Source organism: Marmota marmota, unplaced genomic scaffold (genome assembly GCF_001458135.2).
Source record: "Marmota marmota marmota unplaced genomic scaffold, marMar, whole genome shotgun sequence".
Taxonomy (NCBI): domain Eukaryota; kingdom Metazoa; phylum Chordata; class Mammalia; order Rodentia; family Sciuridae; genus Marmota; species Marmota marmota.
Window position 1 is genome coordinate 3,169,013 of NW_026000229.1, and position 20,283 is coordinate 3,189,295.

Below are 20,283 nucleotides of genomic sequence, written 5' to 3' on the forward strand. Positions count from 1 at the left end.
TTTGGGGTAATGGAACTGGGGTGATGTTATGGTTGTTTTTGTTTTTGTTTTGACATTCATTAAATTTATTGAATTAAGAAATAATGGGAACCAACACACCTAGAGCTCCCACAGATCTGTCTCTTGCTTCAACAGTGTTTAGATGGAATAGACCTTTTCTCCCAGCTTCCAACAGCCTTCCAATCTGATCTCCATTTGCAATTTCTGGGACCATCTTCTCACCCATCTCCTGCTCCCAGGACCAGCCAACTCTATTTTTTGTGGTTAGCTCCTTCTTGACGACCAGTCATGACCTCCCAGATCATCAGAATTATTCCACCTCCCAGATTCATCAGAATTATTCCAGGTGGAGGCTGCTGTCAATCAGCTGGTCAATTTGCATCTGTGTACCTCCTATACCTACCTCTTTCTGGGTTACTATTTCCACCGTGATGAGGTGGGCTCTGGAGAGTGTGGGCCACTTCTTCCATGAGCTGGCTGAGTAAAAGTTATTTCAGGATGTTCAGAAACCTTCTCAAGATGAGTGGGGAAATACCTTGAATGCCACAGAAGCTGCCTTAGCCCTGGAAAAGAACCTGAACCAAGCCATTTTGGATCTTTATGCCTTAGGTTCTTCATGTACAGACCCACATCTCCATGACTTTCCAGAGAACGCTTCCTTGATGAAGAAGTGAAGCTCATCAAGAAGATGGGGGACCACTTGACTAATCTCTGGCGAACCCCCAGGCTGGCCTGGAGGGGTATCTCTTTGAAAGATTCACTCTCGAGCACTACTAGAGGTCCCAGAGCGCAGTGGCCCTTGGTGGAGCTCCTTTGTATCTCCTGGCATCAGGGCTTTGGCCTGAGTCTCTCCCTCTAACACCTAGGCAGCTTTTAACCACCATGGAACCCCTCACAAGCATTGGACCAAATAAAAATTAAAAATTTTCCAGCAAAAAAAAAAAAAAAGTAATAGTAGGGGGATGCAGGTATTGCTTTCTGGTTGAATCTACCAAAAAAATAAATAAACAAATAAATATAATGGGCATGTGTCTTTTTGCCAAAAGTGTTGAAGTCAGTTTTTCTGCATTAGCAGTAATTAGTAAATTAAATAATTTTATTATTTTGGCAGTGCTGTTGCTGCTGCTTTCACTTGCCTACTTCTCTTGAGATTAGTAATGGAAGTTATTGTTTACTAAGAAACACTATTTATGGGACTGGGGTTGTTGCTCAGCGTAGAGCACTCACCTGGCATGCATGAGATGCTGGGTTCAATCCTCAGCACCACATAAAGTAAAAATAAAGACATGTGTCCACCTATAACTAAAAAATAAATATATATAATATATATATATATATATATGAAACACTATTTATATTGAAAAGTATATTTTAAAAGAATAAGCAAAGTCAGGAACAGTGGTGCACACACCTATAATCCCAGAGACCTGGGAGGCCAAGGCAGGAGGATTTCAAGTACAAGTCCACCCTCATCAATTTAGTGGGGCCCTAGCAACCTAGCAAGACTCTGCCTCAAAATAAAAATAAAAAAGGTCTGGGGATGTAGTCCAGTGGTAAGCACCCCTGGATTCAATCCCCAGTACTAAAATGGAGGAGACTAAGAATAAGCAGGGGCTGAAGCTGTACCTCAAAGGCAGAACATTTGCCTTGCATGAGAAAGACTCTAAGTTTGATACCCAGCATTGCAGGGGTGGGGGGGACAGAATAAGCAACTTCTTCATACCTACTTTAAATAGCCTACTAGGATGACAATTTTTCTTTTTAAACCAGAGAACAATAAGTTTCGGTGAGAATGTGGATAAATTGGCACCCTCTACCTTGCTAGTGGGGATGTAAAATAGTGCAGCTGCTGTGGAAGAGTTTGGCAGTTTGTCAAATCTAAACATAGGATTATCATATGACTCAGCAATTCTACTTCTAGGTATATATACCCAACAGAATTTAAATAAAGACTCAAACTTACTTTCATTCCAATGTCCATTGCAGCATTATTTATAATAGGCAAAAGGTGGAAGCAACACAAATACATTAACAGATGAATGAATAAACAAAATGTTGCATATTCATATGATGGAACATTAATCATAAAGGAGAATGAAATTCTGATACATGCTACAACATGAATGAATCCTGAAATAAGCTAAGTGAAATAAGCCAGTCACAAATTGTCCTATGACTCCACTTACATGGAATGCCAACAACAGGCAAATTTGTAGAGACAGAAGATTAGACATTATTACCTTGGACTAGGGTGAAGGGGCCTTGGGAGTGAGTCCTACAGAGTTTGTGTTTGGGGGTGATGGAAAAATTTTGAAAGAGGTTAGAGGTGGTTACAGAACAATGTGATATAACTAATGCCACTGAACTGTACATTTAAAAATGGTTAAAATGGCAAATTTGGTTTTACTTATATATTATCAAAATTTTAAAAAAGAAGCAATGAACTGGGCACCATGGTGCATACTTATAATTCCAGTGACTCTGGAGGCTGAGGCAGGAGCATTAAGTTTGAGATCATCATGGCCAATTTAGCAAGACTCTTGTCTCCAAATAAAACATTATTAAAGGGGGAAAAAACAACTAATGGATACATTCATTCAGTATAAAAGTTTTCATAAACAGTATGATTTTATATTGCTTCACAAAACAATGCCATAGAGTTGCAAAAAAGGTTTAGATTCTTTAACCTGGTACTTTAAAAATTTAAAAAGATGCTCATTATAGTATTTATAATAGAAGTAGAAAACCTACCAACCAACAATATCTGATTAGACAGATTAATTCATTTATGGAAATCATGCCATCATTAAAACAATCATAATTATGTAGCAATATGAAAACTTGATTATAATATTAAATAGAAGAGAAATTTTGTGTGTTGCATCGTGTAAAAGTATGTATGCGTGTGGGAAAACACCTAAAGTAATAATTACGTGAGTGTTGTGGACTGAGTAAGTTTAAAATAACTTTTCCTATTTTCTAAGTTATCTAGATTTTCGATGAACTTTTAAAAAATTTAAATGAAGAAAATTAAACAGTATGATCACAAGCTCACTGCTGCAAAGTGAAAATAGCTGACTTCAGAGAGTAAAGAATTCACCACATTGGGGTGGGGCGATCCCATTTGAGTTTATACAGCTCATTTGTGTCTCTCCAACTGGAGGTCTGGGGGGCAGTGATGCTTGCGAGGGCTGCGTTCCACTGCCGCTCTTCCCGTCCCAGATACCGCATGGAACACACTCTTAACAAATTATTTGCTGTTTATCGAAGATGCAAACTTAACTGGACGTCCTGTATTTTTATTTCCCAAACTTGGGAACCTCACCTCCCCGCCACCCACATACAGCCCGGTCTCTTAACCCCCTCCTCACTGCATTCCCATCCACCTTTCTCTCCTCTTTCCACCTAGCCTGTTTCCCCCCCAACCCGCCCGAGACTCCGGGACTCCGGGCCCCACCCGCTCTTCTTAATCTCCTTGCAGCCTAAGCCCTTAGCCCAACCCCGCTGTGCCTAGGGTTCCCTATCCCACCCCCAGCCCACAGAACCCCCCATCTTCAACTTAATTAGCTCTAGGCTTGCGCCAGTCCATCCTCCCACAGAGTGCGGGTTTCCCGCCCGAGCCCGAAGACCCTTGGCCCCGCCCCTGCCCAATTTCGCTGATCCTCGTCACCCCCGCCCCCGAGCGCCGCGGATCCCCCGTACCCCCCCAGCCCCCCGCAACCCGGCCCCGTTGGGCGCGGCGCGCAGGCGCAGGCGCGGGCGGAATGGGGACTGCAGCGGCGGCAGCGGCGGCGGCGGCCGGGGAGGGGGCGCGCAGCCCGAGCCCCGCCGCGGTGTCGCTCGGCCTGGGCGTGGCCGTCGTGTCAAGCCTGGTGAACGGGTCCACGTTTGTGCTGCAAAAAAATGGGCATCGTGCGCGCCAAACGCCGAGGTAGGGAGGGCTGTGGGCCGTGCTGTGGGTTGGAGGGGGGCGGGGAACGCGGTCGGGCGTGGGGGGGGGTCGTGCAGTTTGGCGGCGTTCAGGTGGTGGCTCAGCCTGGCTTCTGCACCTGAGCCCGAGGGGAGCCTGGGAGGGCTGGAGACTCCCGCCCACCCAAAGCGCGGGCATGGGCGCGGCCCTACTGTGGGGTTGGTACCTGGGAAGCGTCTCCTCCGCCACAGCGTCTAGGTCCTCCTGCAGCTCGCTAAACTGCCCGGCAATCACAGGTGCATACGGAGACTCTGTAGTTTTGCTGCCGCCACCGTTTCTTTCTTTTTCTAGCGACCGGAGAGACCTCGTTCACTTTTATAGGGGTTCTCCGGATGACTTCTCTTCTTGTTACCAGACCCTTTTAACCCCCCACCCCCACCCCTGCTGCCTTGCAGCCGATTGACCATGCCCTGGCTGGAGTCCAAGCTTCCCGGTGGCCCGCACCCACCCGCTACCAGGGAGATTTTATATGATCCCCGAGGTGGTTGGAGATCAGGGCCTGCCTTTACCATGGTCCACGGCCTGGGATGTGCCTGGGAAAGCAAGACCTGAAGATTTTCAGCTCTGCAGTGGCGACGCCAGTGCAGAAGTAAGAGGAGTGCCATGGACCAGCAGGCTGTTTAGACAGGCCAAAGAGGCCTCTGTTTTCAGAGTCAAACAAAAGTCTCTTCTTTCCAGTGGCTTCTGCTCTGGAGTCCTTGATTGAGTCATCTCTGGTTTAGCCTTGAACCACCTGAATACATGTGATCTTCAGTGTGACGGAAAAGCAGACTTGAAAACAAACCCAAAAGTGTGCCCACTGGGCAGATAGGCCACCAAATACCAGCTTTACTGGTGAGGAAAGCAAAAGGTGGAACAGAGTCCTTCCTTCTGAGTTACTCTGTGTGGAAAGAAGCATGAAACAGTTTACTGAATACCAGGAGATAGCATGCTTTGAAGTAGAAAATGAACATTGTTTCTAAAGGGAGTGAGAAAGTCTTATGGTTGTTAGTAATCTGTTGAGACTAGAATGAAGAGTTCTTTTGGAAAGGAGTTGGTTGCCAGACCATAGTTTTGAGAGGAAGTCAACTAATAGTTCAGATTCCAGAACACAGGTGAAACTTTGAGTGCTCTGGATGGTGAGCCAGAATTACCTTTGGAAGGAAATAAATGGCCTGACAATCTCAAGTGAAAATATTAAGTCACAGATATTTGTTTAAGGAGGTGAACTTCCAAACAAAAGCATTACAGTCTCCATGTAAAACCTAAATAAAACCAAGAATGAATGCCAAGGATGCAGATGTGTCCATTCTAAAGTACACTCACACATCTGGCAACTAAACTTTCTTCAGGGAGTGCCTGTCAGTTTGACAGGTGTTAGGTAAGGTGTTTGCTGTGACTCAGAAATAACATGTCCTTGATAGGATGGTACAAGAAGGATACTTCACCTGTGTGACATCCTCCAAGATCCCACCATCCCAAAGTAACCCTGAGAAACAAATGACACTAATCACACCAACCTGAACTGAATAATGTCTTACAGAATACCTGCCTGGTCTTCTGATCAAGGTCATGAAATGTGAGAAATTATCACAGCCAGGAGAAACCTCAGGACAAATGCCACCAAATTAGTGGTGACATTAGGGAAAAACAAAGGAAATCTGAATGTAGACTTTAGTAAAAACAAATTAAATAAACCAATTATCAACTTAACCTGAATGTGTTAGCTCAGCTCAGTTTATGTGTTTAAGGGTGAATAAGAAAATAAACACAAACCTTTAAAAAAATAATCATGATAGGAACTTGGGATATAGTTAAGTGGTAGAGAGCTTGCTTAGTATGCACAGGGCCATGGATTTGATCCCCAGGACCTCAAAAAAATGAATCAACCAAACAACCAAATAACAACAAAAAACATGGGAGTTACAGGGGAGGGACTTGGTGCTAGAGAGCAGGCTTACCACACTTGAGGTCCTAGATTTGATCCCCAACATCATATTAAAAAACATAAACATGATGGATACTCTTATTTGTCCCTATATACTATGTCTTTAAATTAATAAAAGTGAAAATATAGTATTTCATTCATCCCTAATTACCACCAACTACTACTGATTTTCGTTAACCGGGTTACTCATGGTGGTAAAAGGCAGACGTACAGTCTTGTTTCAATATGTCTACTTTGACTTGTTCAACAGATAGTTACAAAGCTCCTATTATGTGCCAGATACTGTTGTAGGTATTAAGGATACAGTAGTTTCAAAATCTATTCTTCATAAGGCCCTTTTCTGTATCCGCTAATAAGCAGCAGAGTTGACCACTAGGAAAGAACTGAAATGGAGAAGGAGGTAGGAAAAAGGAGATAACACAAGAAATAGAGAATCAAGTTATTAGGTGAAGGGAGACCTGACCTATGGTTTCTTACACTGTAAAAAGCTATGTCTCACTGAAAGTTTAAACCTTAAAATGAATTGCCTGTTGGTGGCATTTCCAGACAGTCTCAGCTTTAGGAGAGCCAAATTCTGGTTGTAGTCCATCTGTTGGAAGGTTTGGGGCTTGACTTCCATTGTGACTGGCTTTCAATCTTACTTTTTTAAGGACCTTCCCAGTGAATCAACCAAATGCAACTTGGGTAGACCAGGGAGTGCACTCTGCAATACAGGCTCAGGATGGGACCATCTAGCTTCCTTGCTGTGTCTTTGAATGATGTGTCAGCAAGCTGGAGCTGGTCAAGGGGAGTGCGGGTCCAGGTCATTCAGTATATTTGTCTTTCAAGGTATTCCTGGCTTTGGTTCTAGGATGCCCGCAGGTATACCAAAATCTGCAGATGCTCAAACCCCTCATTTTATAATGGTACAGTATTGCATATAACCTATAGAATCCTTCAGCATACTTTAAATCGTGATAGATGACTTATAATAACTAATACAATGTAAATACTGTGTAAATAGTTGTTACCCTGTATTGTTCAGGGGAATAATGACAAAGAGGGAGGTTTGTATGTGTTCAATGCTGGGAATTGAACTCAGGGTGTCGGGCATGCTAGGCATACTGAGCTAAGACCCCAGGCCCCTTATTTATTTATTTACTTATTTGGTGCCAGGGATTAAACCAAGGGGCACTTAACCACTGGGGCACATCCCCAGCTCTTTTTTGTATTTTATTTAGAGATGGGGTCTCACTGAGTTGTTCAGAGCCTTGCTAAGTTGCTGAGGCTGGCTTTGAACTCTCAATCCTCCTGCCTCAGCCTCCCAAGCTACTAGGATTATAGGCATGCGCCACCACGCTTGGCCACCTTATTTTTTAAAGAATATTTTTCACCTGCAGTTGTTTGACTCTGTGGGTATAGAATCTGAGGTTATGGAATGCCAGCTGTACAGAATGTCCAGTTTTGGAACCCCATGGAAGCAGGGCTTCCCTAAGAGAAACCAGTAACCACTAGATGGGAAGGCATTTGTACTATCAATCTGTGTTAGCTTTCTGTTGCTGTGGATAATACCTGAGATAAACATCTTAAAGGAAAAAGTTTGTCTGGGCTCACAGTTTCAGAGGCTTTAGTCCCTGGTTGTTTGGCCTGGTTGTTTTTGGCCTTGGTGGCACAGTATATCATAGCAGTGCAAGTGCATGGCAAAGGAAGTCTGTTTACTTCTGGTGGCTAAGAAGTGAACAGAGAAGATAAGCCCAGGGTCCCAATATTCCCTTCAAGAGCATAAACGCTTCCATGACCTAATTTCCTTCCACTGGGCCCTACATATTAAAAAATTCCACCACCTCCTAATAGCATCAAAGACTGGTGACCAATTCTTTAACATATGGGCTTTTGGGGGACATTTAAGATCCAAGCATAACACATTCTAAATAACAAAGATTCTCCAAAGAATATCTCAAAGATTAACAGTATTTATTTAGAAATATTAGTTCATGGGAATACACATGCTATAGTGAACTGAGTTAATTCAAAGAGGATGAGGCAAAGGGAAATTTTTAAAGGTGAAAAGGGAAACTTTTACATATGATATATGGATACAAAATTTGTTGGTTTTGGAGACCTGAAACAGGAATTGGCAATAGCTTGTTGGGTTTGAGGTGCCCTTGTTGGCAAGCGTTCTATCCAGAGCATCTTGTCCGAAACGTTGTCTTAAACAATGCTAAAGATAAACTTCATTGCAGAAATCTGCAAGGAGTGCATGAGATGGATGGGTGTGTATAGAACTAGAGAAAATCTATGGTGGGGCTTTAGAAAGTTCTTGAGAGGGTACTTATCTTATATAAGCAGGCATGAGCCCTCCCTTCCTGGCTCCAGTTCTGTCTGGGTATGACAAGAACAATCATCTTGGTTTTAATAACTTTCATAATGATAGCGAGCAGAGGCTGGTTGCTGGGAGGAGGGGCTGGTTGTCAGGCTATGCAAGAGAGCTGATGGACAAGGGTCAATGGCTGTCCTGGAACAAGCTTCCCGGAGACAGCCTTGGCAAAGTTGGGTGCTCAGGTACTTGCTGGAGTCTTTTAATAATTAGAAAATTAACTTGGGGGCTGGGGATGTGGCTCAAGCGGTAGCATGCTCGCCTGGCATGCATGCGGCCCGGGTTCGATCCTCAGCACCACATACAAAGATGTTGTGTCTGCTGAAAACTAAAAAAAAAAATAAATATTAAAAATTCTCTCTCTCTCTCTCTCTCTCTCTCTCTCTCTCTTTAAAAAAAAAGAAAAGAAAATTAACTTGGTAAAATGCTGTAGAGCAGGCTGAATCAGCTTATCCTTAAACAAAAATCCATTTCATCAAAACCATGATGAAATAACCACCTCACATCCCTTAAGATGGCTGTTGGTAAAAAGATGTAAAACAAGTGTTGGCTTCGATGTGGAGAAATGGAAACTCTTGTGTATTGCTAATGGGAACGTGAAATGATGTAGCTGGTGTGGAAAATAGCATGTTTGTTCCTCAAAAAAAAAAAAAAAAAGATTAAATTTAGAATTACCATATGATCCAGCAGCTTCACTTCTTGGATTACCCAAAGAAAGCAAAAGCAGAGACTTGAGATATTTGCTTTGTTCATAGCAGCATTATCACAATAGCCAAAATAAGGGAATGGTCCTTCAAGTTTTCATCAACTGACTGATGGTGTGTTTTCCATTATTGTATCGACACCTGGTATTAAAAAAAAAAAAAAAAAAAACAATAAAAGAAAAGGCTTATTTTGGCTCCTAGTTTTAGAGGTTTCAGTCCATGGTTGGTTGGCACCATTGCTTTGGGCCTGTGGCGAGGCAGAACATCATGGAGGGCATATGTTGCAGAGGAAACTGTTCACCTCATAGCAGCCAGGAGATGAAAGAGGGAGAAAGGAAGGGAACAGGGTCCCCCAGTTCCCTTTGGGGCACACCCCCAATAACTTAAGACCTCCCACTAGACCCCACCTCTTTCTTTTTAATATTTTTAAGTTATACTTAGACACAATATCTTTATTTTGTTTATGTATTTTTATGTGGTGTTGAGGATCGAACCCAATGCCTCATATGTGTGAGGCAAGCGTTCTGCCACTGAGCCACAACCCCAGCCCCTAGACCCCACCTCTTAAAGATTCTACCATTTCCTGATGGTCACTATAGGCTGGGGAAGGAACCTTCAATGCTTGGATCTTAGGGTAACATTCCAGATCCAAATTATAGCAGATAGATAAACAAAACATGATCTGTACCCACAAGAGAATATCATTCAGCCTTTAAAAGAGGGAAATTGTGGCACATGTTGCAACATGCATGAACCTCAGGAACCTTATGCTCAGTTAAGTAAACCCATCACAAAAAGACAAACGCTGTATGATTTTGCTTGTATGAGGTACCCACAGTAGTAAATTCATAGAACAGCAGAAAGTAGAAGGGGAGCTACCGGGGGCTGGGGGAAGTGGGAAAGGAAGAGTTGGTGTTGAAGGGGGATCACATTTCTGTTTTGTAGGATGACAAAGTTCTAGTGAGAGGTAGTGGTGATGCTTGTGCAAGTGGGAGTGCTGTTAACACCATTGGACAATCCACATAAAAACGGTTAAGATGGCAACTTTTATGTATATTTTATGAAAATAAGAAAGATCCTCTTCAGATTCCATGGTCTCATCCCTGAGAGGAGCAGTGCTAATAAAATGCAGTTACACAGTGGAGACACTTAGAAGATGAGTTGTCTTAAAGTAGCAGCTGAGGTCCAGGTACCCACTTCTAGACCCCAAGGCTTCCCCACTTTCATGAAGGAGGGCATCCCTGGCCCTGGGATGGACACATGCTTTCTTGCTGCCTTTTCTGTCAATCCCTTGCTCTTGATATAGACAGACTCCTGCTAGGGACATGCAGAACCCCCCTGCCCCCACAAGGAGGGAGACAGACAGCAATTAGTTTCTGCTGCTTCTTTGACTTTTCCAGACCCTGACAGATGTAGCTGTTTTCCTCTCTGTGTGTTTCCTTGGCACCAGTCTTCAGCCCGCTCCTGTCTCCTGAACCTGTGGGATGATGGCTTGTCCACTTGTTTGCATTCCCCCTGGGTCTTAACTCCTCTACAGAAGGGCACATGTCCTGTCCACTGGGAGGCTCGTGGTAAACATTTGTTAACGGTGTCTAAATAACCCTGAGTAACCATTGCATAAGGGGATGAAATCAAACCTCATTTGTTATGAAGAGATTTCAGAGTTGTCTTCAGGTTACTCAGAGCTGACCTCATTTACCTGTAGCCTCTATTGGGTAAAAGAATCCAGAGTTACTGCCAGATCTGAACATTTGTAACCCTGTTGTCTTTATCTATCCTTGAGAAAAGATCATGCATAAAGAATACAGAGAGAATTGGGTGTCAGGAGGGCTTGAGTGGCTCCCCAGCCTGTACTGTTTTACTTGATGCTATTTCCATAAGTGAGGATAAAGACGGCTGCTATGTGGTAAAGACTGGTGTCCCACCCTTGTGCTTCTGTCATGGTTCGGGGACTGACTGGCTCAGCTGCCAGCTCTTGCTTGGGGTCTTTCAGGTGGTGACAGTCCTGTAGTGGCTGGGGCTAGACTCCTCTCAGAGCTTGAACTGACCATATAGGCTGTCTTCTTCACTTACAGGTCTGGGAGAGCAGAAAGCCAGGGCCTTGCTGAGCCCCTTCCCTGCCTTCCTCCCACCTCCCTTTCTCTACATGGCCTCTTTGCCCTTGCTGTTTGGTCTTCCCTATCGCAAGGTGGTCTCAGGGCAGTCGGAACCCTGACAGGGTGGATAGCTTCCCCTTGACCACGCCTCCCAGGGCTGCACTAATCCCTGGAATGCCATTTCTGCAACATTCTTTTTTTTTTTTTAACCAGGGATTAAAGCCAGGAGGGCTTAACCATTGAACCAAATTCCCAGCCCCTTTTTTTTTTTTTTAAAGATAGAGTGAGAGAGGGAGGGAGAGAGAGAGAGAGAATTTTTAATATTTATTTTTTAGTTCTCAGCGGACACAACATCTTTGTTTGTATGTGGTGCTGAGGATCGAACCCGGGCCGCACGCATGCCAGGCGAGCGCGCTACCGCTTGAGCCACATCCCCAGCCCCCCAGCCCTTTTTAATATTTTATTTAGAGACAGGGTTTCACAACGTTGCTTAGGGCCTTGCTAAGTTGCTGAGGCTGGCTTTGGACTTGTGATCCTCCTGCCTCAGCCTTCCAAGGCTTTGGGATTACAGGTATGTGCCACCGCTCCCAGCGTCTGCCATGTTCTTTTGGCTTGCTTGGGGCCAGTTCAGTTCCTCATAGATACAAATGTATAAGGACACACATTGCAGTAGGTGTGATACAGAAGAGGTAGTTGAGGGCTGGAGTGTGTGCCTGATCACAGGCTCTGGTGGTAAAGGGATTTGAACCTAATTTGGGATGATCGATCTTCCTTCTTTCCTTTCTTCTTTCCTTCCCTCTCTTTTCCTCCTTTCCTCCTTTTTTGTTTTTGGTGCTGGAGATCGAACCCAGGGCCTGTGCATTCAAGGCAAGCACTCTACCAACTGAGCTATATCCCCAGCCCCCCCTTCCTTCTTAACCTATCTTTCTTTTATTCTTCCTTCTCTTGTCTCTCTCTGCCTATTCCATTACACTCTGGGTTCCATTTCCAGCAACTCCCCAAAGGTAGTTACAGTACAGTATGCATATAATATAATTAACTTCTCAGTCCTTTAGTTAAGCCCTCAATGATTAATCAATTCTTTTTCTGTTTTAACCAGAAGGGGCTGGAAAAGATCACTCTTTCACAAGGGAAATACTCAGTACCATTCTCCCAGATACTTCTAGGCTAGGAACCTTGAGAGTAAACTGGCTGACATTGCCTAGATCAGTATGAGGAGACTCAGCCCTCACAGAGACAAAGGTTCACCTCGCTTGTTCTGCCCCATCAGAGTGCTTTGATGTTGTATAATTATTTAGCAGAGTGTGTCATGAATTGCCAGTTCCTGGGAATAGTCATATTTTTTGACAAGCATTTCTTTTTTCTCTTTTTTTGTAGTTATAGATGGACACAATACCTTTATTTTATTCATTTATTTTTATGTGGTGCTGAGGCAAGCATTCTACTACTGTTTAAAATCTGGAAAGCAAAGAAAACTATGAATAAGAAAGTGAAAAGTATTCATCACTCCACCTTAAAATAGCCACTCTTTCAATTAAGTTCATTGGTTTCTGATCACATCAAAAATACTTTATTTCAAAATTGAATTTCAGTGAAACAATGTTGTGTACAAAACATAACAAATATGTCGAGTAGAGATATAAAATAAACACCACCCATCTGACATGTAAGAAATATATTTCCTTTATATTCCTTAAAATCATTTAAAAAAATTTTTTTTGGTTGTGCTCGGGATTAAGTCCATGGCCTCATGCATGTTAAGCTTATACTTAGCCACTGAGCTACAATCTCTAGTCTCCCCACATAGTTGTTTTTTTTTTAATATATTTTTTTGTTGGGGGTGGGGTTGCAGCTCAGCGGTAGAGCGCTTGCCTTGTATGTGTGAGGCACTGGGTTCGATCCTCAGCACCACAAAAAATAAATAAATAAATAAATAAATAAATAAAATAAAGGTATTGTTTTAGGTACAACTAAAAAAATTTTAAATATATATTTTTTGTTGTAGATGGACACAAAATACCTTTATTTTATTTTTATGTGGTGCTGAGGATTGAACCCAGTGCCTCACGTGTGTTAGGTGTGCACTCTACCAATGAGCCACAACCCCAGCACCCTGACACCTTTTTTATTATGTAAAATCTTAAACATTTACGAAGTAGAGAGAAAAGTGTAATGGATCCCATGTGCATATCCTCTACTTTAGCAGTCATTGAACTTGACCAATCTTGTCTATACCCCACTATCACTCCTACCCCATCCCAAATAATTTTTTTTCTTTTTTTGGTGCTAAGGATTGAACCCAGGGCTTTGCTCATGCTAGGCAGGCATTCTACCACTGTGGATTTAAAAAAAAGAAAAAAATCCCATTTCATCTACATATTTCAGTATGTATCTTGTCTTTGTTAAACACAACCATGGTACCTTTAGTGTATCTAAAAATTAACAGTAATTTCTTTTTTAAAAGCTATTTTTAGTTGTAAATGGACACAATACTTTTATTTTGTTTTTATGTGGTGCTGAGGATTGAACCCAGTGCTTCACACGTGCTAGGCAAGTGCCCTACCACTGAGCTACAACTCTAGCCCATGGTAATTTCTTAATGAACTTATATGCCAGTGTTTACATTTCTGTGATTATCTCATAAGTTTTCCCCAGCTTATCTTTTAGAGTCAGGATCTTGTAAGACTCAAACTAACATTACAACTGGGTGGTCCATCTCCAAGTCACGCACCTTAAAATGAGACAAGATACACGAACGGATCCTCTATATGCCAGTATCTGTACTGTAGTTGTGTGTAGTCTTGTCATGGGCTCACCCTTCCCCGTTTTTAAACTTTCTTTGAAAACACATCTAGTGGTGTTATGAATGTTACTGTTCCCTTTTGTAGAGCACGGGTATTTCCCATTTTTTTGCTATTATAATATAATAAATATCCTTGTATATAAAATTTTTGAGTGTTGAGTATTTCTTTTGGATAGGTCCCTGGAAATAGAATTTTAAAAGTGATGATATTTTAATAAACTATACAGATACATTGCTGTGTTAGTCAATTTTCTATTACTTTAACAATTGCCTGAAACAACTAACTTATATAGAGAAAAGTTCTATTTTGGCTTGCAGTTTTAGAGTTATGGCCTATGTTTAGTTTACCTCATTGCCAGGAAGTGAAAGAGGAGGAAAGGAATCCCATTGTCTCCTCAAGGGTATACCATCAATGACCTGAAGAGTTCCCACTGGGGCTGGGATTGTGGCTCAGAAATAAATATTAAAAGAGTTCCTTCTAAACCCCATATCCTAAAGACTTCACCACCTTTAAACATACAGGCATTTGGGGGATATTTAAGCTCTAAACTATAGCCGTGGTCAATTTGATTTCTAAGAATATCATATCTATTTTCATTCTTGCCAGCACTGCCTGAGAAAGGCCTGTAAAAATATATTTTTCATCATTTTGAGTTTTCTCTGCTATAGTCCTTTCTAGTATGATGATTGTAAGCTCTTTATCCTAGATTATTCCGTTCACATCAACAGAGCACACTAGTCCAGGTAAAATACCTGACATCTATCTGTCATGGAAATGGGAATCTGCCACTTTGGCTTCTCTGCCCTTGGGATGGGTGGGACAGCCTCTGTCCCTGGGATGGGGAAAGGGAATCAGAAAACTCTTCAGTGGTTAAGGCAAAGAGGATGGGGTTGCCCTGTGAGGGCAAATACCATGTCTTGTGAGTCTTTGTATCCACTGATGATTGTTCATTGATGATTCTCAGTGAAGATTTGGTAGATGGATAGAGTAAAGAAACAGAATACAACTATTGTACCAAGCATCTCTGGAGGTATTAGGAATAGTAAGGAGAATGTATTAATGTGTGCTGAATTCTTACTTGAAACACAAAAGGCCATGTCTTATATAAACTGTGAGAAGCTTAAAGTGACTAGTTGTTTGTCATCTTTGGGCTAATCCAGAAATTCAATTAATTAAAAAAAAATTTTTTTTGATAGTTATGTATGGACAGCATGCCTTTATTTTGTCTATTTTTATGCAGTGCTAAGGATTGAACCCAGTGCCTCACACATGCCAGGCAAGTGCTCCACACTGAGCTACAGCCACATCCATCAACTAATGTTTTTATTTAAAAAATTTTTTATTAAAGTTTTTTTTAATGGGCTGAGGATATAGCTCATTTGTAGAGGCTTGTCTTGCATGCACAAGGCCCAGGGTTCAGTCCCCAGCACTACCAAAAAAACATTTATATCTTTAAGCCAGTTTATTGAAATTTGTTTGACATGTATACATTTGCATGAGTGTGGGGATGAGTATGTATCTATGAGATTGTCATCAAGAAATTTAACTACTGGAGCTGGGGTGTAGATCAGTGGTAGACTGCTTGTCTGGCATGTGTGAGGCCCTGGATTCAGTCTCTAGAGTAGGCTGCACATATCTGAAAGGGATGATTTGATGAGCTTTGAAAAATGAACACTTAGTTGCAACCAAGACCTCAGTAAAGTAGATCATTGCCACAGCCCTAGAAAGTGCCTTCGTGTCTTTTCCCATTCTGTCTTCCCTCTGCTATGGTATCCATTATTCTGATATCCATTTGCATATATTGAATCAGTTTCACTTATTCTCAAAATTCATATGAATTGAATCATACAGTATGTATCCCCTGATGTCTACTTGTTGAGTGTGGTTTGAAGATTCATCATGGTGTGTGTTATCTACTAGTAGTGAATTCCTCATTATTGCTAAGTAGTGTTCCATTGTTTGAATATGCCACAGTTTGCTTATCCATTCTCCTTTTGGTGAATATTTTGTTTCCAGATTTTTGCTATTTGAATAAAGCTGCAATGAGCATTCGTGTGTGTGTGTGTGTGTGTGTGTGTGTGTGTGTGTGTATATATATATATATATATATCTTTTTATTTTTAACTTTATGGCATGGGGATTGAAACCTGGGCTTCACATGCTAGGCAAATGCTTTACCACTGAGATATACCCCAGCCCCTCTTTTGGACTTAATGTTTTCATTTCTCTTGGATAAATACCTTGGAGTCATAATGCTAAATTATAAGGAAGATACACAATTAAATTTTAAGGAACTGCTAAATATTTTCTCACTACAGTTATACCATTTTATACTCATTAGCAATTTGTAACAGTTTCAATTGCTCCGTATTCTTTCCAACATTTGGTCTTATCTGTTTTTTTGTTTTGTTTTGTTTGTTTGTTTATGGTGCTAGAGATCGAACCCAGGGCCTTTTGCATGCAAGGCAAGCACTCTGCCAACTGAGCTATATCCCCAGACCTGTTTTTGTTTTTTTTTTTTTAATTTTTATTTTATTTAATTTTTTAGGTGTAGTTGGACATAATACCTTCATTTAATTAATTAATTCATTTTTATGTGGTGCTGAGGATCAAATCCAAGTCCTCGCATGTGCTATGTGAGCACTCTATCACTGAGCTACAACCCCAGCCCCATGTTTTTGTTTTTTAATATCTTTTTAGTTGTAGATGGACACAATACCTTTATTTTATTTACTTATTTTTATGTGGTGCTGAGGATCAAACCCAGTGCCTTGCATGTGCTAGGTGAGTGCTCTACCACTGTGCCACAACCCCTGCCCTCTTTTTTACATATTTTTTAAGTCAGGACATTCATTTCAAAGGACATAGTGATCCACTCCTCTTTACTATTAGCATTGACTTCTGTTGTTGCTGTTAGGAGCATACACGAGTGGGGATGATTTCCACGCTATAATTAAATACATAAATTAGATGACTATCTGCATTTTTACACTAGAAAGCTGTATTTTAAATATATGTTACACACATTTATAACTAAATGGTAGGTCGTAGAAGCCACAGCTCATCTGTACAGTGTCACTTCCAGTTGATTTTATCATCCTAAATCTCTTTTTGTATTTGCACAAATACTTCTTTGTTTTATAGTTCAGCTGTTACAAACAACCATGCAACTCTTATTTGGCAACCAAGGTTTCCAATGAGAGAAAAAGCCCTGAGAATTTTGCTACTGTTAACCTCTGTAGCCCACCCTAGATGGGACTGAGTGCAATATGAGGTGTGAGTATATGAAAACAAACAGAAGGTCCCCAGCCTTTCTCAATTCCTTCTCTCCCTGTTCTTGCTAAGACCAGAGACTTCAAGAGTAAAAGAGGACAGGTGATAACTGGAAAGATGAGAAATACGGATGAGGCTTAAACAGGTACCTCCTGAGAGTGCCATCTGAAGACTAGGGGCTTTTAGGGATGATTACCTGTGAGAATAGAACTGTGAAGAATCCCAGTGGTTTGGGGGCATTATAGGGAGTGCAGGCTCCCAGCAGCTCTTGGTTGAAGAAAGAGGAGGGAATGTAGGACAGTGAGCTCAGCGAGGAAGCTGGGCACCATATGGTTGGTACACACTTCTGTGCTCTTCCTTCAGGACAGAGCATAGGACTTGCTGCTGGACTGAGTTCCTCCTGGACCATGTGCTTTGATACACAGCTAGGAGTGTAGGCAGATATTGGGTTATGGAGCAGGTATCTAGACCCAAAATTCTGACTAGTTCAATATCTATGGAAGCAGAAAAAAAATTAAGCCTAACATTGGCTTAAAAGGTAAGGGTGACCTAAATAACTTTTATACTTCAACAACTCCAAGTTCCTGCTTGGGAGCATGAGTTGGAGAACATGTAATACTTGGAACTTAACAGAACCCTATGATAAAGAGAGAACAAAATTCTGTCACTTCCTCATTCCTATGTACCTTATATTCCAGGTTTTTCCCATTTTGGTAACATAGTCAGTTTCAAACCACTGAAAGCATGTATTATATGATGATCAGTGGCATTGAGAAAACCTTGGAAGTGAAAAGGGAGAGTCCTGGGCCCCATCGCTCTGACTACTGATATCCTTGGGCCACCTTTGATTGCAGGAGGGTCACTATAGGTCATCTGCTCCCATGACTTTAAAAGAAATCATAGGTAGCTGCTCCCCATGACTTTATAAGAAATCATGCCCAAACCATGTTCATCACAACAAAAGGAGACACTTTTTTCTCTTCCTTGCCTTAAACATAGACTCTAAGAGGAAAGATTGTGATCACTTCCTCAATTCTAAAGTCCCTGTTATCTTTTATTTTTTTTTTATTGTGGGTTGTTCAAAACATTACAAATTTCTTGACATATCATATTCGACACTTTGATTCAAGTGGGTTATGAACTCCCACCTTCACCCCATACCCTGTTATCTTTTAAAAATTATATATAGAACATTAAAAAGCCATTGAGTAAATTACTATGTAAATATTCAAAGTGTGCTTCAGGATACTGTAGTAGGATGAAATATGTTAACAGTTATTTAAAGTAGTGAATAGGAATATCTACTTATATACAAAAGAAAGCTGGAGGGGCTATACTAATAACAGATAAAGCAGACTTTAGAAAAAAATTGTTACTAGAGATAAAGGGAAGATATTTTATAATAATAACATCATCCTTGCAGAAGGACATATCAATTGAAAATATACATGAAGTTTTGAGGGTGAAGTTAATGGTAGAGTGCTTGCTGAGGCTCTGCATTCAATCTTCAGCACTATACACACACACACACACACACACACACACCACGTGCAGCTAACAATAGAGCCCCCAAATACATAAAGCAAAAACTGACATGAAGAGAGTAATAGGCAGTTGAACAATAATAGTTGGGAACCTTCCTGCCCTTCTTTCAATAAAGGATAGTAAAATTGCTATCCTTTATTAGATTAATAAGGAAATAGAGGACTTGAATAGCTCTATAAGCCAACTAGACCTAACAGACTTCTGTAAAACACTTTATCTGATAACAGCAAGATGCACCTTCTCAAATGGACATAGAATATTCTCTGAAAGATCATATGCAAGGCCATGAACAGACATCAGTTAGTTGAAATTATACAAATTAAATGCCCCAACCAGTTTTGTTACTCAGCATTCTGTTGTTGTAACAAAATTCTTAAAATGATCAATTTATAAAAGAGGAAAGGTTTATTTTTGTTCACAGCTGTGGAGGTTTCCATCCATGGTCAGTTGGCCCTCTTGCTTTGGTCCTATGGTAAGATGGTATGTAATAGTGGGAGGATGTGGTAGAGCAAGCTGGTAACCTCTTGGTGGCAAGGGAACAAGAAAAAGAAAAGAGAGAGGAAGAGACCAGCATACACCGGTCCCCTTGAAGGGCAGGCCAGCAGTGACTTAAGACTTCTCACTTGGCCACACCTCTTAAGGGTTCCACCATCCTCCGTAGTGCCAACTAGACTGTGACCAAGCCAAAAGGAAGACTCAAAGTCTAAAGTCAGGAATCGATAAAAAGATATGCTGTATGCCCTTTAGAACAATTTCCAGAGACTTTAATCACTTTATTTATTAATGATGGAGTTTTATGGGGAAACTGGTTCTACCAGGCTTTTATACTAGTATTCTGGATTGGTTCTCATGACCTGTCACTATTCAGCATGCATTTTGGGGGTGTAAATAGCCACTGTGTGGTTAGCATACTCAAGAAATACAACATTAGGAATGAAAAAAAAATTAATGTTGATTATGTACTGATGGCTGATAACTGTTCTGCAGTGTTTATCATGCAGGCTTTGCTAAACTTTTGAGTCATGGGACATCCTGAGGCACATTTGCATCATACACACTCACAAGGGCCCAAGACAGGAGCCCCAGCAGTGTCAGGCCTCTTCTTCAGCTGGAGCCTGGCAGCAGAGGCAGAGCATGGCTCAGGGTCTGGATACACAGCTGCAGCCTGCAGGTGGCTCAGCTGTCCTACCTAGAAGCCTCATTTACCCAGTGTAACAGTCACAGAGGGAGCTCCAGAAGGCATAGTAGTCATGGCTGTGGGGGCACAAGCAATGGAATGGACACCACAGGTTCACAGGCCTCTATTCCAGGTGCTGTCTGCCCATCAGAGGTCATTTTTTGCCATATGTGCCCATTGCCTGGCAGCATGGCTATTGACGTTTTGGAGCCAGAACATGAACTATAAGTCAAATTCTCACATAGAAAGAGAGGAGTTTCATTAATCCTTTATCTACAGTAGTCCGTGTTCAGATTTTGCCAGTACCCCAGTTCTGTCCTTGATGGCAACCTATTCCCGCAGTCTTGCCTCAGCTGTTGCGTTTAGTTACCTTGGATCTTCTGTTTGTTTTAACCTGTGATGGTTCTTCAGTCTTTCTTTTTCTTCATGAC

At 41.6% G+C, this 20,283-nt stretch overlaps 1 protein-coding gene and 1 pseudogene across 1 annotated transcript in view; both read left to right on the plus strand.

The window, feature by feature from the left end:
* Nucleotides 1-188: 188 nt before the first annotated feature.
* Nucleotides 189-1,198, plus strand: LOC107137888 (annotated as a pseudogene).
* Nucleotides 1,199-3,724: 2,526 nt separating this feature from the next.
* Nucleotides 3,725-20,283, plus strand: part of Nipa1 (NIPA magnesium transporter 1) — a 41,480-nt gene continuing 24,921 nt past the window's right edge. The window contains 2 exon segments of the mRNA XM_048792978.1: nucleotides 3,725-3,905; nucleotides 3,907-3,931. Of these exon segments, the coding sequence (XP_048648935.1) occupies nucleotides 3,765-3,905; nucleotides 3,907-3,931 (166 nt within the window). The 5' untranslated portion in view covers nucleotides 3,725-3,764.